Source organism: Acyrthosiphon pisum, chromosome X (genome assembly GCF_005508785.2).
Source record: "Acyrthosiphon pisum isolate AL4f chromosome X, pea_aphid_22Mar2018_4r6ur, whole genome shotgun sequence".
Lineage (NCBI taxonomy): Eukaryota > Metazoa > Arthropoda > Insecta > Hemiptera > Aphididae > Acyrthosiphon > Acyrthosiphon pisum.
This window is the reverse complement of record NC_042493.1, coordinates 91,225,070-91,245,766: the sequence shown is the minus strand read 5'-3', so window position 1 is coordinate 91,245,766 and position 20,697 is coordinate 91,225,070. Positions and strand designations below refer to the sequence as shown.

At 31.4% G+C, this 20,697-nt stretch overlaps 3 protein-coding genes across 3 annotated transcripts in view; 1 reads left to right on the top strand and 2 right to left on the bottom strand.

The window, feature by feature from the left end:
• Positions 1–3,814, bottom strand: part of LOC100572843 (tubulin polyglutamylase TTLL6) — a 34,144-nt gene extending 30,330 nt beyond the window's left edge. Inside the window, exon 1 of the mRNA XM_029491147.1 lies at positions 3,680–3,814. The gene's annotated coding sequence lies outside the window, so the exon portion shown is untranslated. The remainder of the gene's footprint in view (positions 1–3,679) is intronic.
• Positions 3,815–3,856: 42 nt separating this feature from the next.
• LOC100159719 (neurochondrin homolog) lies at positions 3,857–9,134 on the top strand. Its single transcript, XM_008182109.2, has 2 exons — positions 3,857–5,549; positions 7,321–9,134. Exons 1-2 carry the CDS (start codon positions 4,605–4,607, stop codon positions 8,602–8,604), a joined length of 2,229 nt encoding a protein of 742 aa, XP_008180331.1. The 5' UTR covers positions 3,857–4,604; the 3' UTR covers positions 8,605–9,134.
• Positions 9,135–10,622: 1,488 nt separating this feature from the next.
• LOC100569593 (circumsporozoite protein) lies at positions 10,623–20,578 on the bottom strand. The gene is made up of 3 exons (XM_003240239.3): positions 19,776–20,578; positions 14,467–15,448; positions 10,623–12,638 (listed from the first exon to the last, which is right to left on the bottom strand). The coding sequence occupies exons 1-3, from the start codon at positions 19,857–19,859 to the stop codon at positions 12,073–12,075; spliced, it is 1,632 nt and encodes a 543-aa protein (XP_003240287.1). The 5' UTR covers positions 19,860–20,578; the 3' UTR covers positions 10,623–12,072.
• Positions 20,579–20,697: the final 119 nt, after the last annotated feature.

The following is a 20,697-nucleotide window of genomic DNA, read 5'->3' as shown; positions in this document are numbered from 1 at the left end:
CAGTAACAAAGTCTAAATATAACACTAAAATAATCAATACACATTTTCATTTTGTACTGCACTATTCCGATATCGTACACACTAACAGTGTCGTAGGTACTGCACACTATTTTAGGCCGTGATGTATTACCTATGTTATAACAATATTATAATTTATAACATTCAATTTTTATTTTTATACAGCGTACCTAAGTGTGCAACTAGGTATAAATAATACATTGACATTTTTAATTTTAATAATTAAGATGACTCTAAGAGAGGCGATAGCCATGGATTATTGTCTCTGTCTTACACACGTATGACATGGCCAATTTTCGTTCACTAGTTTCAATAGTGTGCGCTGTTATTTACTTGTTATCAAACTTTTAGGTAAGAACATATCAATTTTTTTGATATTTTAATTTTCAAGCAATATATGATTAAGTACCTATCACAAATGAAATGCTCATATCTCCCTAATTCACTGTAATATCAAAATGAACAGCACACTATTGAAACTAGTGAACGAAAATTTGGTATGTCGTAAGTTTGTAAGACGGAGACAAGTAGACAACAAACGTATATAAGTAGCATCCTCTTAAATTAAATTAAATTTTACTCGTATAATAACGAAAATGTACCTAAGAATTAGTTATAATTTTGAATACTGCCTTTATGTATTCTATGGGAATAAACTACTTCGACAACGAATAATCAAATAAACTTTATAAAGTGAACTATGCGTATACATTTAAAAGAAACCAAACATGGTAATTATGTTAAATAATATAAATACAAGTAAAATAGGTAGAATTAATACCTATGTAATATTAATATATTAATGTTAGGTAACTAACCTAACCTAACCTAACTATTATATTATAAATTAAACCTAAGTTCTTGAATGAGAATATAAGATTGTTATTAGTTGTTACTAATTACCTATATGATTCAATAAGGGATTTAGGGCTGGCCCTTACAATTTTAAATTAAAACAAATTCCACCTACCTATTAAACAACAAATTCAATTCAGCAAACAGATTTATTAGATACATATAAAAATGTATAGGTATACTAAATCTTAAAAGAAACCAACTTTTTTTTCTGAATAAAATATATATATATATATTCAACTAAACGTTTTAGGAATAATCAAAGGTGGGCATTAACTAGTTAAAAAGTTAAAGTTAAGTTAAAAAGTTAATTTTTTTTTAACTATTTAACTTAACTAGTTAGTTTATTTTCTAATCAATTTATAAACTTAACTAGTTTAATTTACAGTTGAAATAACTTAGCTTTTCTCAGTTGATTTTAAAAAATCCATCAAGTTAAATAAATTTTTCGTTTATATATATATATATCAGTATAAAATAAAAATAATCCAATACAAAAACACAAACATTTCTGTTCTTTTTCTTGATAACATAATTTTGTGTATATTAATATATTTTATAAAATTGTAATTTACCTATATATTATGTTTTTAATAAAATTAATATTTTTAAATTACAAATTGACAATAATTGTCAATAATTGAAATATTGTGATGTTTTAATGTTGTATAACTTATAATATATATGAAGGTAATGTACTTATCTTCACGTATTAGGACATTTAAATGCTATATGATATAAAAAAAATGTATTTGTCAAATTATTAATTTAAGATGAGTATAGTTTAAATTAGTAAATAATAGTAGGTAAAGTAAAAGTAAAAGGGTATACAGTGTACATTATGATAAAAGTTCAATAAAATTGTTTTTTATAATTTATAAATTAGAAACTAGAAACACAAATTTACTCTTTATGTAATTTACATACTAATTAAAAAAAAATAGATTAACTTTTTTTTAAACTGAGTTAAGTTAATATTTTTTTCTATATTAACTTTTAACTTATCGAGTTAAATTTATAATTTGTTAACTGTTAACTTTTAACTTATCGCTCTAGTGACCTCTTAACTTAACTTAACTTGAGTTAATTATTTTCATTAACTTGCCCACCTTTGGGAATAATAAATTTGAATTTATTGTGTTGAACAATCTTAAAAAAAGTAAGTAGTTACTGTGAGAACTACCTATATTTTAATATTTATATATAATATTATTAATACTATAATATTATAATTTATAGCCAATACATATATAGTTACACGCAATTTAAATTAAATTTTTTATAGGAATATCATCCTTTAAAATGTTACATTAAAACATATTATTATACATTTATACCTACTCATTTAATAAAATTTACAAACCATATATACATACGTGTAAATGGTATAATCATTAATCACACAATATTTTTTTTTAATTAAAAAAAAATTATGGAGACCACTGCCTAAAGGCCTAAAACCAATCATATTGTGGTTATCTGTATGATATGTATCTGTCATTCTGTCATTATTGAAAATGTATAATTATGATTGAATTTATTGTAGATATTGATTCAGCGCACTATAGCATTATATTATTTTATTTTCTCTCTCTGAATCACGCGTAAAATGGAATATTTTTATGTTTAACAGAATAACATCGCTTGCGTTGTTAACTTTAATATTAGAGTTAATGTTTACCTTGGTAGGTGAATCGTGATTATCGACCTATTACTAAACTAAGAGTTCAGAATATAGATAATCTACGTTTGTACGTTGACTATTAGGTACACTTTGTACGCAAATAATGAGGACCTAGGTAAAATATTAAAAGTTAAAAATGATCATTAAATTGCATAAAAATAAAAATATCGTAAAAAGGCCAACCACCAACGTATAAACACAAATAATATGCTCAACTTAAGGTTTGATAATAATAGTAAATTCACTGTAAAATTAAAGGTTAAAGCTATTACATAGCTAATCTGCTAACAATATTAACAATAGATTATTCTGCTGATGTCAGTTGTTATTTTCACATTTATCTAAATTAACGCAATTACTTACTAAAAGTAATTTCTATGGGGTAACGCATTTTTTTCACGTTATAAAAATAAGTTATGAATAGAGAATCCATGACCAATCTTAGGGGTTAGGATATTCGATAAAAATTAAAAATCAGTTTAATTTATTTTTTTGATTCCCATATTTTTAGATTGGTAGGTAATCAACTAATAAATAATAAGCAAAAATATTACTTATTTAAGATACCAGGAATTGAAATGAATAACTTCAATGTATTACGGTAGTTGTACCTCACCATTCACCTTATATGACGTATAATAGATACTTTGACATTTTGTTTATATAAATTATACTTATAGCATTAACAATATACAACATCAATAATCATTGCTCGGCATATTGTTATACCTATACAGCTATACAATTTTATAGGTATAGGTACCTATTTAACGTATAAGTGTATAACATCATACATTTATACCATTAAATCGTCGTAGTTTCCCTTTATTCTACACTGTGTTTAGCCAATTTTGTAGCAAAATTTTTAATTTTTTGTACTTTTGCCCCCCCCCCCCCAAATTATGCCCTGGCTCCGCCACTGAAATAAGGGGTGTGCGTTGCCAAACATTTGTCAAACCCTCCACCGAGGAAAAAAAATAAAATTGGGTTTATGCTCCAGTTAAGGCTGACCGCAGTTTCGTTTATACAGGTGAGTTAGGCCTAACATTATGAGAATAATTTACATTATACCTAACCCACATTTCGATATTATTATAAATCGTTACCGTTCTTACTTCTTACCTATCTAGTTTGGCGAGCGCTGGTACGGGGGTACGTCGTCGGATCTCGGTTCGGTACTTCAGTACGTCCGCCGCCGTGCGCCGCTCGAGATAACAGCCGAGCGGTGATAACACGATGATAAGTGATAACGGCGTTGTTATCAGCGTTCGTGTCGTGGACGATAACGGACGCACGTGCACAAGCCGGTCTCCGTCGTGCATCATAACGATAATATTGTAATAATATTATTATAGGTGCCCGTCCGGCAGCGGCCCGTAATGGTGTCTCGGACCAGACGTTTTCCGTGAAAATAAAAAATAAATATTATAATATTCGGTCGGTTTCGGTTGCAAGACGCCGACGACGATCAACGACGTCGTTGGCCGGAGCTCAAGTCTACACGAACGGTTACGTATAATGACGACGATAATAATAACGACGCGTATTGCACGTGCCGGCCGTAGTTCTCGCGCGATTCACAAGTGTTCGGTCGTTTGGCCGCCGGCCATCTCGTCGTGAGATCAGCAGAACTTTTTTTTTTTTTTTATTATCGTTAAATTTTTTTCCCCCGTTCCGCCGCAAAACCGCCCCCCGATCGGATCCGAGAGGAACAGCCGCCGCCGCCGTCGTCGTCTTATAATTATTATTAGCCGTTATGTAATATTCTCCGACAACTGGCACGAGGCCCAGTTGCATAGCTCTGCAGTGCCGTCGTCGAGCGGTGGTAAACTTCCGAAGCGCTAAATATAGAAGTCGACTGAACGAAGCGCCGCACAGAACACTCATCGTCATTCGCCTGCTTCGGAAATTCAATACAATCGTCGCCGTCTCCAGTGTGTGTGTGTGTGTGCGCGCGCGTCCGACAGTGCCTTCGATTTAATACCCAAGTAATATTGTATACGATTCGTTCGTTTGTTTGTTTGAATTTCATTGTCTTCGAAAGAAGATGAGCGACGAAGTGCTGGACTCGGTTAAGAAATGCGTCGGCGTCATAAAGGGCGCGAAGACGGACACGGAGAAATTCGCAGCGCTGTTCATGGTCACCAAGACCGTGAAAGCCGAGAAATGCAACCCTCGCTCCAAACTCGCCCTGTTCGAAGCCATCGAGTTCAAATTCATCAAACGTCTGTTGCTCAGCGACGAAGTGCCGGCCGGCTGTCCGCCGTTTGTCTACAAGTCCGTGGCGATGAGCATACTCACAGCGCTGTGCAGCGTCCAAGAGGTTGCCACGCATCAAGAAATATTACAGAACGTTGACGTGTTCCTAGATATTGTGCTCAGCGAAGGTGATGAAGACGAAGACGAAGCGGACGAGGATAATCTCATGCTGGTCAATGAAGCTTACAAGTGTTTGAATTTTATTGCCACGTTTGAACAGGGCTTAAAAGCACTATTTGATGTCGACACAGTAGGAAAAATGTGTAAGGTGTATTCACAAAAAAGTTTTCAGACAGACGAAGCATTATCGCTGCTTGTGACCATCGTTGAGAAGTTTGGTCCACCTTCCTGGGAAAACAATGTCCAAAACTTTAACACATTGATGAACATCTTAGCAGTTGATTTTGAAACCGATCATAGTGACCGAAAATTTAAATTATGTTCAATACTTTCACCTTTATTAGGCAATTGCCCGGTAGAAATTGTACAAAACACTTGCGATAATGAAATATGGCCAACAAAATTATTCTTAGGACTGCGAGACATATTGACTAGTAAGCTTGTTAAAGCACAACGAGATCCAGCAATCAAGTTAGCATCGCAAATGCTTACTACATTTGGTGCCGAATGGTCACTACAAGATGAAGCAAAACCAAAAGCATTTTTCTTGATGTTAATACATTTGGCTTCAATTGAAATACGTATGCATTTGGAAGATAAAAAATTTGAACAGGTACCTACTACCCATTATAACCTACCTACCTTTTTATTTTATATATTTTTTTTTCCGAGTTTTTTTTCATTTTAATTATAAATTGTTAGGTACATGATTGCATTGGTTGCATCCAAAAACCGTACACTAATGATTTTGACCCCAAAAAAGTTGTTAGTCAAAAACCGAACACATTATCAGTCATGGTATAACTAAACTTATAGTGGGTTAAAATCGCACACTATTTTGTGTGCTAAATAATGGATAAGATACTATACAATAATCATGCTAACGCGTTTTAAGTCTTAACTATTTAGTCACGTATTTAGCCACTTGTTATTAACTGGTCTTGTTTTTCTAAATAGTGGTTAAAGCGTAAGTCCCATAATGGAGTGTAAAATATTGTCCTTTCAATTTAAAAACAAACACAAGTTAGTTAATACATAATAGTAATATTTTTGTTTTTTAATTGAATTATATTTATTTTTAGGAGCACTTGTTTAAATGTTTAAATTTTGTTTGCATAATATTGTAGGTAGGTACATATACGTTAAAAAGTATTGTAAAGACCTTTTTGGAGTCAAAATCATAAGTGTGTGGTTTTTGGATACAACAATTTTAAAAATTGTGCGGTTATAACCTACCAAAATTTTATGGTTTTAACCTATCAAAAGTGTGCGGTTTTGTCCTGTATTTTAACTCAATTGTGTGGTTTTAGAAGTCAACGATTACGTTCATAATTATTACATTTTAGTTTAAAAAATGTAATTTGGTTTCTAAAATGTATGAAATGCTTGTAAATATTGTAGGTACATAACCTACCTGTTTATGTAGGTACAATAATATTTTAATCAATTTAAATTTTCCCCAACTAATTTATGGTACCTAGGTATCTTAGAATGAATTATTTTATGAAAATTAATTATAATACATTATTTAATAAAATACCTAATTATGAGCCTAATTATAACAAATGATAGGTATAGATTTTTTGTAAAATAACTACAATGTGTTACGCCAAAGTGTTTTTTAGTTAGAATTACTAGAAAACCCTCGAAAAAACCACTATGATCTCATAACATTTTTTGTTGGATCTATTCCAATGAAGCATTAGTGTAGTGTAAAATATTATTTTTTCTCAACAATTATTTAAAAAAATATTGATAATTAGGCATAAACGAGGGCATAAAGTATAATTTAAAGGTGACATTAAATAACATAAAATAATTTTTGTTAATTTGTGTTATTTATTGAACCTACCTAATAATTTTGTATGCATTAATTGTTTATCTTAACTAGGTACCTATAAATAAAATAATAATTTATCAATACATTTTCAACCATACTCAAATATTATATGGTTTGCAATTTCTATTATCTGTAAAATAATTTATACTTACCTATATCAACATTTTTTGTCAGTTCCTGCCTTCTTTATAAAATTATAAAAAACTTAAATTTGGGTAAAGTTCAGTATTTACATGACTTGTAATTTACTATAATATTTTGTGAATTAATTTCATTAGATCTTCTGAGTTCCTAAAATGTTTTTAAGTAGTAACCATCATCCATAATACTATATGATTTTTATCGATAGATTGTTATAGATTTTAAACACTGTTTACTAGCTATTTAAAAATGAAATATTTTAGATAGGTGCCTATCATATTTAAAGCTTTGCCTATATAAATTGGGGTTTTGTTTGTTTTGTATCCAATCAATTTAAATTAATAATGAAAATTATACAAAATGTTCAACTATATTTTAATTAATTAATTTTGTTTTTTTCTAGGTATTGGTTGCAGAAAATTTACTTGGTTCATGTTTCACAATTCTGGAAATATCAATTGCGTTCATTTCAGCAGACACTTTAGATTTAGAAGAAAAAGAAAAACAACAAACATATACAGCACTAAAAGGAGCATTTTCTGCTGTATTAAATGTACTAAAAACATTGTCTGTATCTAAGAAACCTTTAGAAACCAAAGATAAATGTTTTATATGTTTGATGCTCATGTCACTCTCTGCGTGGTTAACTCTAGACACATCTGCAATGAAACCTGCTGTGAACAATATTTTGCCATTTGCCTTACAGATTGCCAATGAATCATTCTTTGCATATCGTACACGTTACATATCAGAAAATGTCAAATCTGAAGATAAGCCAGTAACATATGATCCTTTGAGTTCCGTGGATGTATTGAGAGCATTTTTACCAGCTTTATGTCACATAACAGTGGATGATAAGGGTCGCGCTGTATTATTAAAAATTAAACAAGAAGAGGTATTACAAGAATGTTTGGAATTTCATTGGTCAATTGCACATTATAAAAAACCATTGATACCAAAATCTGAAAGAAGTAAACCCAGAGGACCAGAACCCGAAATACCAGCCGAACGTCTGAAAAAAATGGCTGACTCTAGAGGTGCAATCATTAGTATATGTAATACATTCATGAATATCTGTGTACTAGAAGTAGATCATGTGAAAAAGAGTCCATTGTTTTTTACCCTTATGAAATTTGTGTTTGATAATCTACCCGAATTAAAAAACAATCATGAAAACCTTGTTGTGTATGGCAACATGGCTGTTTTAGGTTTATTGCTACTGAAAATGAAGACTGCTTACATTAAGAAAAATGACTTTTCTATTTGCCGTTACATACAGGCAACAATTCGATTTTTGTGGGATGCGTACACAGTTGATGAGAATAGTAACAGTTCACGATTTGCATTAGGTCAGTTGGTTGTGACTATGACTTATAAAGAATCATGGATTGAGCTGCAAGAGTTATGGTTTTTGGGCATGCAAAACCTTAGTGGTATCTTAACCCTTGTTCCGTGGATATCAGAATTTGCAATTGAAAGTGGTTGGGCAGAAGGCATTATAGACATGTTGGTAAAAATTAAACCAGGTTCACTTCCAACCAATGTAAAATATGCTTATGAAGATCTATTGTGTCGCCTTATTGATGCAAACAGTGATTTGATAGCCACCCTCAAGAAAAAAGACGCTATTACAGCATGCCGGGGTCATAAATTCATGGAATTGGGTAAAAAATTATTTGGAGAATAATTTTACTATCAAACCATTTGTATTTTATTTTCTATAGCATTTATACTTATAAACATTTTCATTTTATTGTGTACGAAAAGCAATTATATATTGTAGTATTTGAATCAAAAAGTATATTAAATTAAGGACTAATATTATAATTAAGGGACAAATATTTGAAAATATATTTTTAATTTTATGAAATAGCAATTATTTTTTATTTGTGTGTATTAAATTAATTTCATATTATATGGCCTAAATATCACTCCAAACAGAATAATCTTAAATTAATTATTATTTTAATAAAAATCAAGTTTCTTGATGAAAATGTTTAGTATATAATATTTAGTTTATAATATTATTTTTTGGTTAAAACGTTTGTAATGATTAATGACTGATATTCTGTTTTTGTTACTTCATTCGATTGGGCACAATTATATAAAACCAAATTGTATTTTTATGTTAGTACACAAAACAACTGTATTTCTGTATTAAATCTAGTCATTTATAGTATACTTACCAATTCTCAATTAAACCCATACACAATATTATATGTGGCTTATTTTTTATTTATTTAATATAAATAATATGTAATTATTAATTGGGTATGATATTATAGATACGTGAGTAGCATTGATGACTCCATGTACTTGTGACATAAAGTTTATTAAGTATAAAATAATTCAATGATGGATCAATTTTATTTATAGCGTAACCATTTATGGTGATTAGTGAACAATGGATTGAATAGTCATTAAACATAATAAATGTAGAATTACAATTTTGATCGTATCAAAACGATTGTTACACAGATACATAATGATATTATTATCATATATTTAATAACAAAGTATTATAATATTAACGATTTTATTCACACTATTTTGGTAATTGACATATTTTCATAATTTTTTTTTTATACTGTTTCTAAGCAACTTACATTGAGAAATATACATTTATTTTGAACCATGTAATATATTATGCTTACACATGTTATATAAAATATCTTATTTTTTTGAATTAAATACAACTTTTGATACAGAAACAATCTAAATCAAGATATAGCAAGTCAAGACAATACTGTTTCTTTTTAATCGCTCATTATTCTGCACATAATTTTATTAGGTTAAGACTGTTAAGTATACAAATATGAAATACACACATCTCAAATTCACAAAATTCACAGTTAATAAATTAAATTGGTTTATCAATTATTATTATTTATTCATTTTTTTTTTATTGCCTTTATTAATATCAACATAAAGGCACATATAATAATATAATATTATGTATTGTGTAATCTTTATAAACAAAAGTATTAAGCATAGATGGCAGATGCGTTTAGATGTGCGAGTTTCGTGATAAGTTAAATGTAATATTATTTTATAATGTGCAGGTATATAGTTTTTTTAAAAATATATTTTGATAAATAATAAACTCAAAATTAATTAGGTATTTGAGTTGTGGAATGTTTATAGTTTCATAACGTGTTGTTTTTCTTTTGTACTTATTTTTTCTTGCATTTCCTTATAAAAGCATCTGCACATACTTCTACAATTTTAAGGAAACTTATAAACATCGATTGGAGATTTTATTTACTTGGTAAGTAGGTTCCTATAGGTACTTTAAAATAATCAAGTAGGTATATCATTTATATGATGGATTTCCATTAGGTACCATATTTCCAAATTCCACAAGTATATTTCTAAACTACCACGAAATATCTATTTAAAAAATGTAAATGTACAACATTTTTTGATTTAACTAAATTGATAGGTTTGTAGTTAATTTAAAAAAAAGAACAAACCAACTTTTAAAGTTCACAAGCTTGATAGCTAATTTTAATGCATTACGTAGACGCAGAAAAACAGTCAGAAAAATCCAATTATAAAATATTTTGAATATTTTCATTCGGTTTATTTGCATTTTGTTTTTCTAAGACCTTACACTGTCGGTCGACATGATTGCACTCACACGACTTATAATTGCACAGGAATTGGTGTACGAAGTTGACCAGGTAGGTAAAGTATACACTTAACTGTATTATAAATTGTATATTTTATGGTTGACCAAATAACAATTATTATTATTATTATACTCTGCGTCTCTGCTACTTCCTTCTAAAATCTAATTAATCACAGTGCAATCAAAATGTGCTCCCAAAGTCCTATTATGTTTTCAAATTAAAAATTGTAATTATTATTTACTATGAATAAATATATTTAATACACACCACACCGGCTTTACTTTATACTAATTACCTATTATAGTTACATATTTTGTGTATCATCTTATAAAAGTAATAATACTTAGGCACATGGTACCCACATGGCCACATCATTATTGTGTTCATAATTAAAATTAACTCTTGCAGAACATGCAGCTAATTCATAGAAAGGTTACTTTTGTTTCATAATTTAGTGAAGGAAAAAATAATTGCTTTTTACTAACGATTGAAATAAACGCTGTAAAAATTGTGGTACCTATTTAAATGAACATTTAATAGTTTCGGAACAAAAAATACTATAGAGCCATAAGCGAATTTATTAGTCTGTAGCATTATTATCATAATGTGCTTTTTTACATTTCTACAATGTTTTAATTTCATTTCGGACACAATTGTATGTACATATTATATTATCACCTGGTGCATACCTATTCTAAAATATAATAATAATAATAACAATAATAATTGAAACTAGGTACGCTGTAAATAACAGGTGCCTATTGAATATTCTATAGCCGCGAGGTGGAGTCGATAGTAGGTACGTAATTATTAGGGCTGAGATTTTGATATAATTATACGTCATTTTTTTTTTTTTATCTGATGCTGTAAAACAAGTGGAAAATGTGCTTTACGTAATTCTAGTTCCATTTTATTAAATTTTTAATTCGCATTGTTCGACAAATTTGACGGAATTCGACGCTTAAGGGAATCTTTGATGTTTGTAATTAATTTTTCACAAATAATTATACAATAATTGTATAATTACCTATATACAAATTATAATTGTATAAATTATTTATCGTTGTATTTTAAACCATAATATCGGTAGGTAGGAATATCTACAGGTACCTACATAATATGAAACACTCGTTGACCGCCGTTCTAATGTCTACAAAAAATAGTACAAAATAAGCAGAATAAGAAAATTTTTCATTTTTTGCATTACCGCCTAACCTATATCTAGATGCAGTGTGAACTTATAATTTAAAAAAAATACTCATTAAACATATTTTTACTACATCCTAAGCTCTAATCAATCCATTTTTCGAATAGGTATATAGTTTCAAGTAAATATTTTTGCATTTTGTTTAGGAAATTAAAATCCCAGCCCTACTGATAATAAATAATAATGTAAGTATACGTCTTATATTATAAAGTATAGTGACGTGTATGTGTACGAGTGGGGATATACGGAGAGGATAATATTTTAAAAGGCCGAGGCTAATGGTGGCTTGGGAACACTCGGCACCACGTGAGTGCCCTTAGCCCTGACCGTAGCGGACGATTGGCTGCGGGCTGTTAATGGGGTTACTCATGTCGTAGTTCGGCCCTGTCCTCTGTTGTGGGTACTCATTTTGCGGAACAGTGCCCTGTGCGGGGGACAGTTGACCGTTACCGTTTCCACCCGCGAACTGCCCTGACCCTGCGTGAGGCTGCATAGGATAACCCATGTGGGTCGAGGGCGGCTGATTGGGGTTGAAGCCGTAGCCCGACGGCATGCTCAGCTGCGGCGTGTTATACCTGTGACTGGAATCGCCCACCTGCGGATTCTTGGAATTCGGAATCAAAATTCTTCGGCCGATGTCTATGGCGGCGTTGGATCCTTGCAAGCCGATGTCAAACATTTTACGCACCCCCGACTGTCCTTGGTCAAATATTTTGGTGACCACCTCCCTCAACACGTTGGTTAAGCCCTCCTGTACTCCCTCGCCGTACTTGCCCAGCTTTTCGACCGAGTTGATAAACATACCGACCGGCTTCTGCATTAGATCCAACGGGTTTTCCTGCATCATATTAGTGACCATCTGTGGGGGCTGCATCATGTCTCCTGTAAACGACAAAATATGTGTAATAGGTATGATAATAATATCTTTCAAGACCTTCCTTTGTTTTCATTGTATCCCGTCTTGTTTGATATAGAACAATTGTTATACAAATTTAGACTAAAGCTATTACGGTTAAAATAATATAATAATCACAAATGTGATATTTCATTGGGCTCTGCAGTCCATTAATTAAATAAGTAAATACAATATTTTCGGTCGTACGCGTTGACTCGGTCCACGTCGATCATGACTGACTTTAGGGCTTCGTTAGGGGGGAGGGATTCCTGGATCCAAAGCTTAGCCAAGGGTGGGGGCAATCCCCCCCTCTGACCGTAACTAACAAATATATTAATGTTTAAATACATTTTAAATTGGGATACATTTTTAAAAATACACTACTATTGGCGGCCCCCCTGATGACATTTTAAGCAACGCCTTTGTCTGGAACGAGTTCATTTTACAGGAACGAAGATGGGAACTGCTTCTTTCAAAAATAATGAAAAAAGAAAATAACAATTTTTTTTTTGAGTGAATGAAAAACATGACTCCTTTAAATCTTAAAAAAATATTTTAAATTGTAATATAGTTTTCTTTTTTTTCTACGCGTAATAAGGACGATGGTATTATTAGTTGGTTCATTTTTAATTAGTTGTTCTTTAACTAATATTATACATAAAAAAGTATCATTCTAAAACCACAATTTTTACTTGGTTGAAAAAATATCAAAAATTAGAATGAGAATGAGTTTTTTAGAAGAAATATTACTTATGTTAAAAAAATTAACGTGGAACGGAACGAGATGCTTAAAAAAGGAACTTTCACAACACTGCTAATGACGATTTACATTTATACACAGCTGTACACAAAATAACAAAATAGTTTTAAAAATAACAAACATTCTTTGAATACTCCATAATATAGTACCTATATATTAATAATCGATATCTCTATGAAGTTATTTACATAGTTAGATAACTGGTAACAGTATTATTTATGTATGTGACTAAATAGTTAAAATATTAACATATTCAACTAGGGAATAATAATATTATTAAATAGTTTATTTTCCAGCTGGTGTAATTAATATAGTATGGTTACTTGAAAGGGTTAATACAATTGAAAGGTTATAGCCCAACAATAATTATTTCAGGTTAAGATTATAGTTACTCGATAAATGCATGAGTGGGAGTAGGTACTAAAATGAATAAGTTGAATTAATGTAGTTGGAATAACTATACAATAATATACTTCTCGTCTAAATCGGAAGCCCCTTCTTCCAACGGTGCAAATTATGAAAGTTAGTTTCAAAAATGATATTATTTCATAGAATAAAACATTTAGGTTTCACATGTAAATAATGAGAGAATTCCTTAGAAATATAGAAGCTATATATTTAATATTATGTAATAGCAAATAACCATGATGGCCAAGCACTCAAACATTTGATGATGGGTCAAATATGGTACCTACCTATGACAAAGGTAAGAAACGAAGAGGTATAAAAATTCTTCTGAATTTCATTAATTTTGAATCAAGATGAATACTAGATATTCATGTTGTAATAACTATAATAGTAAAAATACTTTTTTTAAAGACACTTGTAAATAAAATTGTACTTATGTTTGGCTTCACAATAATTATTTTATTTTTCTCGCAAATCCTAAGAACGGCCCTAGGAATGTTGGTCTATTTGAGTCAGAAATCTGTTTTGACCTTTTTCGTCTAATCACTGTACAAAATATTACAATAGTGTTGTTGTTCCTTGTACTTGACTGAAAGTCTGTGGTAGTGTGGTCTAAGATTATTGAAAAAACTATCGTTGGTACCTACCAAAGTTCGTGTTTGAGAGCGACTGTCCTGGATAACCTGCAGGTGGATTGGTTGACACCGGAACTTCGTACATGTTGTCAGCATTGCTATTGTAATAAAATTGTGGCTGGTATGGTCTCGGGATCTGTGACTGGATCTGTTGACCCATTTGTGGCCCATGGGGTGTCCCAGGGTAACGATTCTGTGGATATTGTATACGTGACGGAACCGACATCATATTTGGTTTCTGTTGCAAATTTTGTTCCGGGTATTTTTGTTGAAGGTTAATCATAGGGCCTTGCGCGTTATTTGTCGGTTTGTTAACACGTGGGGGCGGTGGCCTCCATAGATTTTGGCCTGGTTGCGGGTTAGTGTTAGGGTTAGGATTAGGGTTAGGATTAGGGTTAGGGTTAGGGTTAGGGTTGGGGTTCGACTCAAATGGCGAGTTTGAGGAAAACTGTGGGTTTGTTTCTTGATATGAGTTAGTTTCATCGAAGCTTGGCGCCTGTGATGGACCACCAGCCTGGTTAACGGGAGCCATGGATGGACCACCAGAAAACGACGGTATTCGTCCACCACCCAGCATATTCGATGGAGCTCCGGCATTGCTTGGTGTTTGTTGTGTTTGTGTTATTGGCATGGATCCGAAATCAGGATTATCTGATTGTTCAGACAATCGATTTATGTTTGATTGCATATCATTTGCATTATTATTCATTATTGGACCCAATGTTCCAAGTGGTTGTGGTAGTTCTATTTGTTGACTTGGAGGTGGTTGCTGTTGTAGTCCTTGTGGCTGATTTTGAGGTAGTTGTGGCTGTGGCATTGGTAGTGGTAGTTGTGGCATTGGCAGTGGTAGTTGTGGAAGTTGTGTTGATGGTGGTTGCTGCTGTTGTTGTCGTAAAGGTTGAAATTGTTGTTGTTGTTGCTGTTGTTGTTGTTGCTGTTGAAAGCGTTGATCGAATTCTTGTTGTTGCTGTTCTCCTTCACAGTTTACATAATTCTAAAATATAACATAAAGACAATTTCAAATTAAAATATTTCATTTCGATTACGTAGATAAATATATAAATATAGGTTGTGTTTCATAAACATGGACGGAATTGAAATTAGTAGTATTTTTTTTTCTGTTTTCATGGCAGAAATTATTTCGATTTCATATTTTAAAAATGATTTATGAGATGTGTAGTATTGTGTTAATTATTATGCTGCTTCTTAATGTTGAGCAACACATTTTGGTACCTACCATCCAAATATCCAATAAAATAACAGTTAAAAACAAAGTACATATAATAGCTATGCAATATAAAATAATAGTAATAATAATTTATTATTATAAGATAACATTATTATAAAAATATATACTTAAATTTTAAAATTTTAAAATTATAGAATCTCTAAAAACACAGAAAGTAACACTAATAGGCAGTAATAGCGCTTTTCTTAATAAATTAATTAATTACGAGATTCTAGATATATTTTTACTTGAACAGATTCATTTTAAAATGAATACTCATAGCTTTCGCAACTATTTTGGTCATTTATTTTATACACCACATTTTTCTGAGGTACATGTTAAATGACCCCCTTAATATTTTGATATCTTCTGAAAACAACAATTCAAGTAATCATTAAACTAATGTACCTTCACACTAGACAAGTTGGGTATTATTTTTACTTTATTTAATATTATTTTTGTATTTTATAATTATTTCTACTCTTTCTCCTACTTTTTTGATTAAAAATACATACATTTAATATTTAATAATTTGTACTATTGTTTTTATTTAATTTATATTATTTAAGGATTTGTTAATTATTTTTAAATATTATTACGTTATTACTGTTATTTCGTGTCATAGACATAATTTCATTACAAATTGTTCGGCGCTGTACCCTCCGTAAAGAAGTATCACATCAATAAATAATGATTACCTAACATAATTTGTAAACATATTACTAAGCTTTTACCCCATAAGTGTGGTCAGACTTTTACAGCAAGTGTTGCTGAAACGAGTGAAGCCTGAAATATTCCAGAAAAGTCTTCAGAATAATTTTAAAATAACCGTAATAAGATGACCGTAAATAAGCCCATTGCTGGTGTACGATGTTTGTTTTGTAATAATTCTAAATTTAAAAATGCTTACTTTAATAATTTTTAAAAACGGAACAAAATATTTAATGGCGGCGATCGTGCGATGTACAACTTCAAGGAGCCACGAGAATATTAAACAATTATTGTATTTCCCTTGAGTTAATATCATCGGCACATTGATTTGCATGTGATGAATATAGCATCGCATTTTAATTTTGAAATTTTTACAGTGAAATATTTAATATAATAGGCATAGGCGTGTTTACGGGAGGGGCCTGGTGGGCACTGGCCCCTCCGGCAGACTGTGCCTCCAACAAAATAGCTAGGATAAAAAAAAGTCGTACGGTACCCTGCAAGTACCTATAGATTTTAATTTATTGTAATTTTTTTAGTTACGCATTTATTAATTAGTGGTTATATTATCATCATATACAATTTTTTTTTTTTATTATTGAAAAAAATCTACAATCTATACATTTATTTTTGTACAATAAGTAGGTTTGATACGTTAATAATAAAAGGTTAACATGAATCGTGTGATTAGGGAGTGGTAACACACCATAGTATTATACCTAATAATTATATAATGCATAAGTACTTTATTTTTATCAACAATTTACTTCATTATGTATCTGTTTTTAATTTAGTTTTAAACGTATTTTTATTGTTTTGACAAAGGTTATACTTTTTGAACTTAATTAAAAAATATTCCTACCATTGTGAATTTTGTAACATAAAAAATGAATGTTTCTTCATTTCTAAAAAAAATAGGTCTCACATTTTAAAAATTTGTTGTGCCCCCTCGGCCACCAAAGTCTGAACACTCCTATGATAATAGGTAATATTATTATATAACACCAAAATGGACGTAGGCTGCAAAGAACAAAATATAGTAATTTAAAACTCCTGTGGTTTTAAAAGTCCCAAAAACCGAAAGAAAAATTCATCGAGTACCGAAAGCCCGATTTTAATTTTGAAAACATATTTAAATTCCTTATTCTATTTTCTAGGTGGTTTTGTAGGAAATGGATTTTGGATTCATCGTATTGTTTAATAACATTAGTATAGTACCAAATTAGTTTTCTTTTGATGGAAAAATACAGTGACGTGTGTCTGTGCGTATGTACCTACCTACGTTACTTATTTCCAAGAATCTTAGTCTTAGTCAGTGTCTACCTTATATGCACAATTTGGGTTAAATGTATGGGGGTGCTAGATTTATGTCGACTAAAGTGATAACCACCCTCCCCCCCACCAAATTGCGCCTATAAAGAGCCGGGCAGGAATTTCGTTTAGGGGCACAACCAGCCTTATGTAGTTATCAAATTTTATGCATGAAATTTCAAATTATAGTTTAAGTTTTATATCATTGTATGTAATGGCTATCTTTGATTTTATAGAGTATACGAACATAATAATTTTATAGGTACTTAATTTATTTAAAAATAATTCAAATATTTATTTAATTTAAAATTATAAAACTTATGACTTTTTAAATATTATCTTTGAAATGTGTTATTCATTTACAAAAAAAATCATCAAATTTTTTAGTAAAATCCTTGCATTTTTTTTATACAAATACCTATTAAACTTCCTCATCGTTACAGTTTATTAAAATTTGATTTTTCAGAGTTGTAATCTTTGACCATTCTTCTAATGTTAAGTGACTTAGTTTGAAAATAAACATGAGATTGGAGTAGAGACAGAATATCCACTTTACTAAATGACAATTAATTCTTATCAGATATAGCTGCAAAAAACCGTATATAACTTGTTTTTATTATACATAAATACTCAATGGAGATTTTCTTGGTTATGGTTATCATTGATTGTATAAAATAAAAATAAATAAAAAGATACTTATACATTGGTAGGTAATGATGACCTATACATTTTACTATTATAAGAATTTCTAGTATAATTTTGGACATTTCTACGATTATATATTTGTATCCAATATTCGTTTCAAGTAAGTAATGTGAAAGCAGCCTTCTCATAAACAACGGTACCACGAACAAAAAAATACATAATATATTTCTCAAACTACAAAATTCTAAATGAAAGTCTTGTATAAAAATTTAACGTAACTTTAATAGGTGCTTCCGTATATTATAATGAAAATAGTAACTAATAACTCACGCTAATGTTCTAAAAGTGACTTTTTAATTCAAAAGCCAGTTCCCAAAAAAATTATCGAGCTACTCAACTTGGATAATATATTAACATTATAACTCAATTTTAATTTTTAACTAGTAAAACCTAGACTATTATACATCAACGACACTATATCACGGTCGAGGTCTTCTTTGTGAGAACTACTGGATATAATAGTATAGCATTTTTATATAGAATAGTATATAGAATTCTATTATCTATAGCTGGTTGGTGTTTTCATTGATTTCGAAAATTCCCTCGTCATGAGGTTGAATAGATATCCAATATTTTATTATCTATGTGGGAAACACCATAGTGTATAGTGTAGAGGCATCTGTGCAAAAATGAGACGTGCCTGCTGAAGGAGCCGCGGTGGAAATACAACAACAGCAACAACAATGATTATAATAACACAAACAGTAATGATAATAAACAATGATAAAACTATATTATTGTTATTGTCATGCAGCGATGAGTATAAAAGTGCATTCACAGCTAAGTCGTGGCTTGTCGTGACGATCAAATCGCATTGTGATTGGATGTTACTAGTTTGGTAGATATCATGTAATAACTAGGGTTAGCATATCTATACATTATTTGCGTGTTTTTTCCTCGAGCCCAAATTGATCGGTTGTCAGATATTGTGACCACGATTTGGATTATTCTCGTTTAGATAGAACAAAATATTTTTTATTGTATATTTTTGAATATTAGTTATTGGACATAATGCATATTATATAATTGTACATATAATTCGATTTTTGAAAATATTTATACATAATTATTGAGTTATCTGTCGAACTGTCGTAAATTTATCATGTAAATATCTAATCTTACGATTATGTAGAAACATATAAAAAAATTGATTTGGCGTAAATAAAATGCATAATATCTTAAAACAGTATTTTGATTATAAATCCTAGCCCTGGACTAAGTGACTGAGTGGCAACCGAGTGTACCGAGGATATCGACTACAGGTCAACTTTTAAGCCAACACCTGCAGTTGTAACCACCATACGGTTACCGCTCGCCCTCGCACTATACAGACGACTACCTACGTGACCCGCGTCATTATACCGACCTGGTTAGCGAAGATCGCGACGAGCAGCCAGAGGACGGTCGCGGCGGCGAGCCGGCCGGAAGCGTTTTTCCCGTCGACGGCCATCGGTCGTCGTGCGGTGATATGAAGAAGCGATCAGACGGAAGTGGAATAGAAAAAACGACCAGGAACCGAAATGTCAGGCTGCAAATATCAATATTATCTCGACACGTATTGTCGGCGACTCGGTGTATCGTTTTTATATAGGCACGCGAGCTTTGGTCGTCGCGGATATGACGCGTGTACGGTGTTTTGTTGGAGCGAATCTTTTGTGTTTGCCGAACAGATGTCACAGGCCGAGGGGCGCGTGTTTGCTATAGGCGTTTTTTTTTTTTTTTTGTTAACGACACAAAAACAATGACGATAATGATATAATATCGTGTACGATTCGCGAGGTCGTTATATGACGCGTGTGGGATCTGAACACGAATTAAAAAAATATATTATTCCATTTGATTATATTATACTCAGACTCGAGACCGGATCGTTGTCGCGGCGACCTGCTGCGTGTAATTTACACACTAAAATATTATTACAATTATAACGTCTCAATCGCACGTCTGCGGATGGGGACGAGACGGACGACGACTGTCCGGAGACGAGACGGACAAAGAGAGGGAGAGATAGAGCTGAGAGAGATGAATTTTTTTCCCGTTTCCGTTTGACGATTCCGCGGACGACTGTCGGTTGACACATAACATAATGGTGTCGGTCGTGTGCAACCTGTTGGCAAAAATAAACACAACTCGATTTGCCCGTCCGAAGGTGTCGCCGGCTGTGTGTGTTGACGCTAAGTACACACACCGACCGAATGTTTTGCAATCGCTGTACTTGCCATTATTATTATTACGAACGAAATTTGACAGGTGTCGCGTATACCGGGGAGCGGTGCGCGGTTACCGGC

Excerpts from the sequence above, each read along its gene's own strand:
- LOC100159719 (XM_008182109.2), top strand. The coding sequence starts at position 4,605 with ATGAGCGACGAAGTGCTGGACTCGGTTAAGAAATGCGTCGGCGTCATA. Across the intron at positions 5,550-7,320 it reads AAGATAAAAAATTTGAACAG|GTATTGGTTGCAGAAAATTT; the intron begins GTACCTACTACC and ends GTTTTTTTCTAG.
- LOC100569593 (XM_003240239.3), bottom strand. The coding sequence starts at position 19,859 with ATGGCCGTCGACGGGAAAAACGCTTCCGGCCGGCTCGCCGCCGCGACC. Across the intron at positions 15,449-19,775 it reads TCGCGATCTTCGCTAACCAG|AATTATGTAAACTGTGAAGG; the intron begins GTCGGTATAATG and ends GTTATATTTTAG. Across the intron at positions 12,639-14,466 it reads GCTCTCAAACACGAACTTTG|GAGACATGATGCAGCCCCCA; the intron begins GTAGGTACCAAC and ends TGTCGTTTACAG.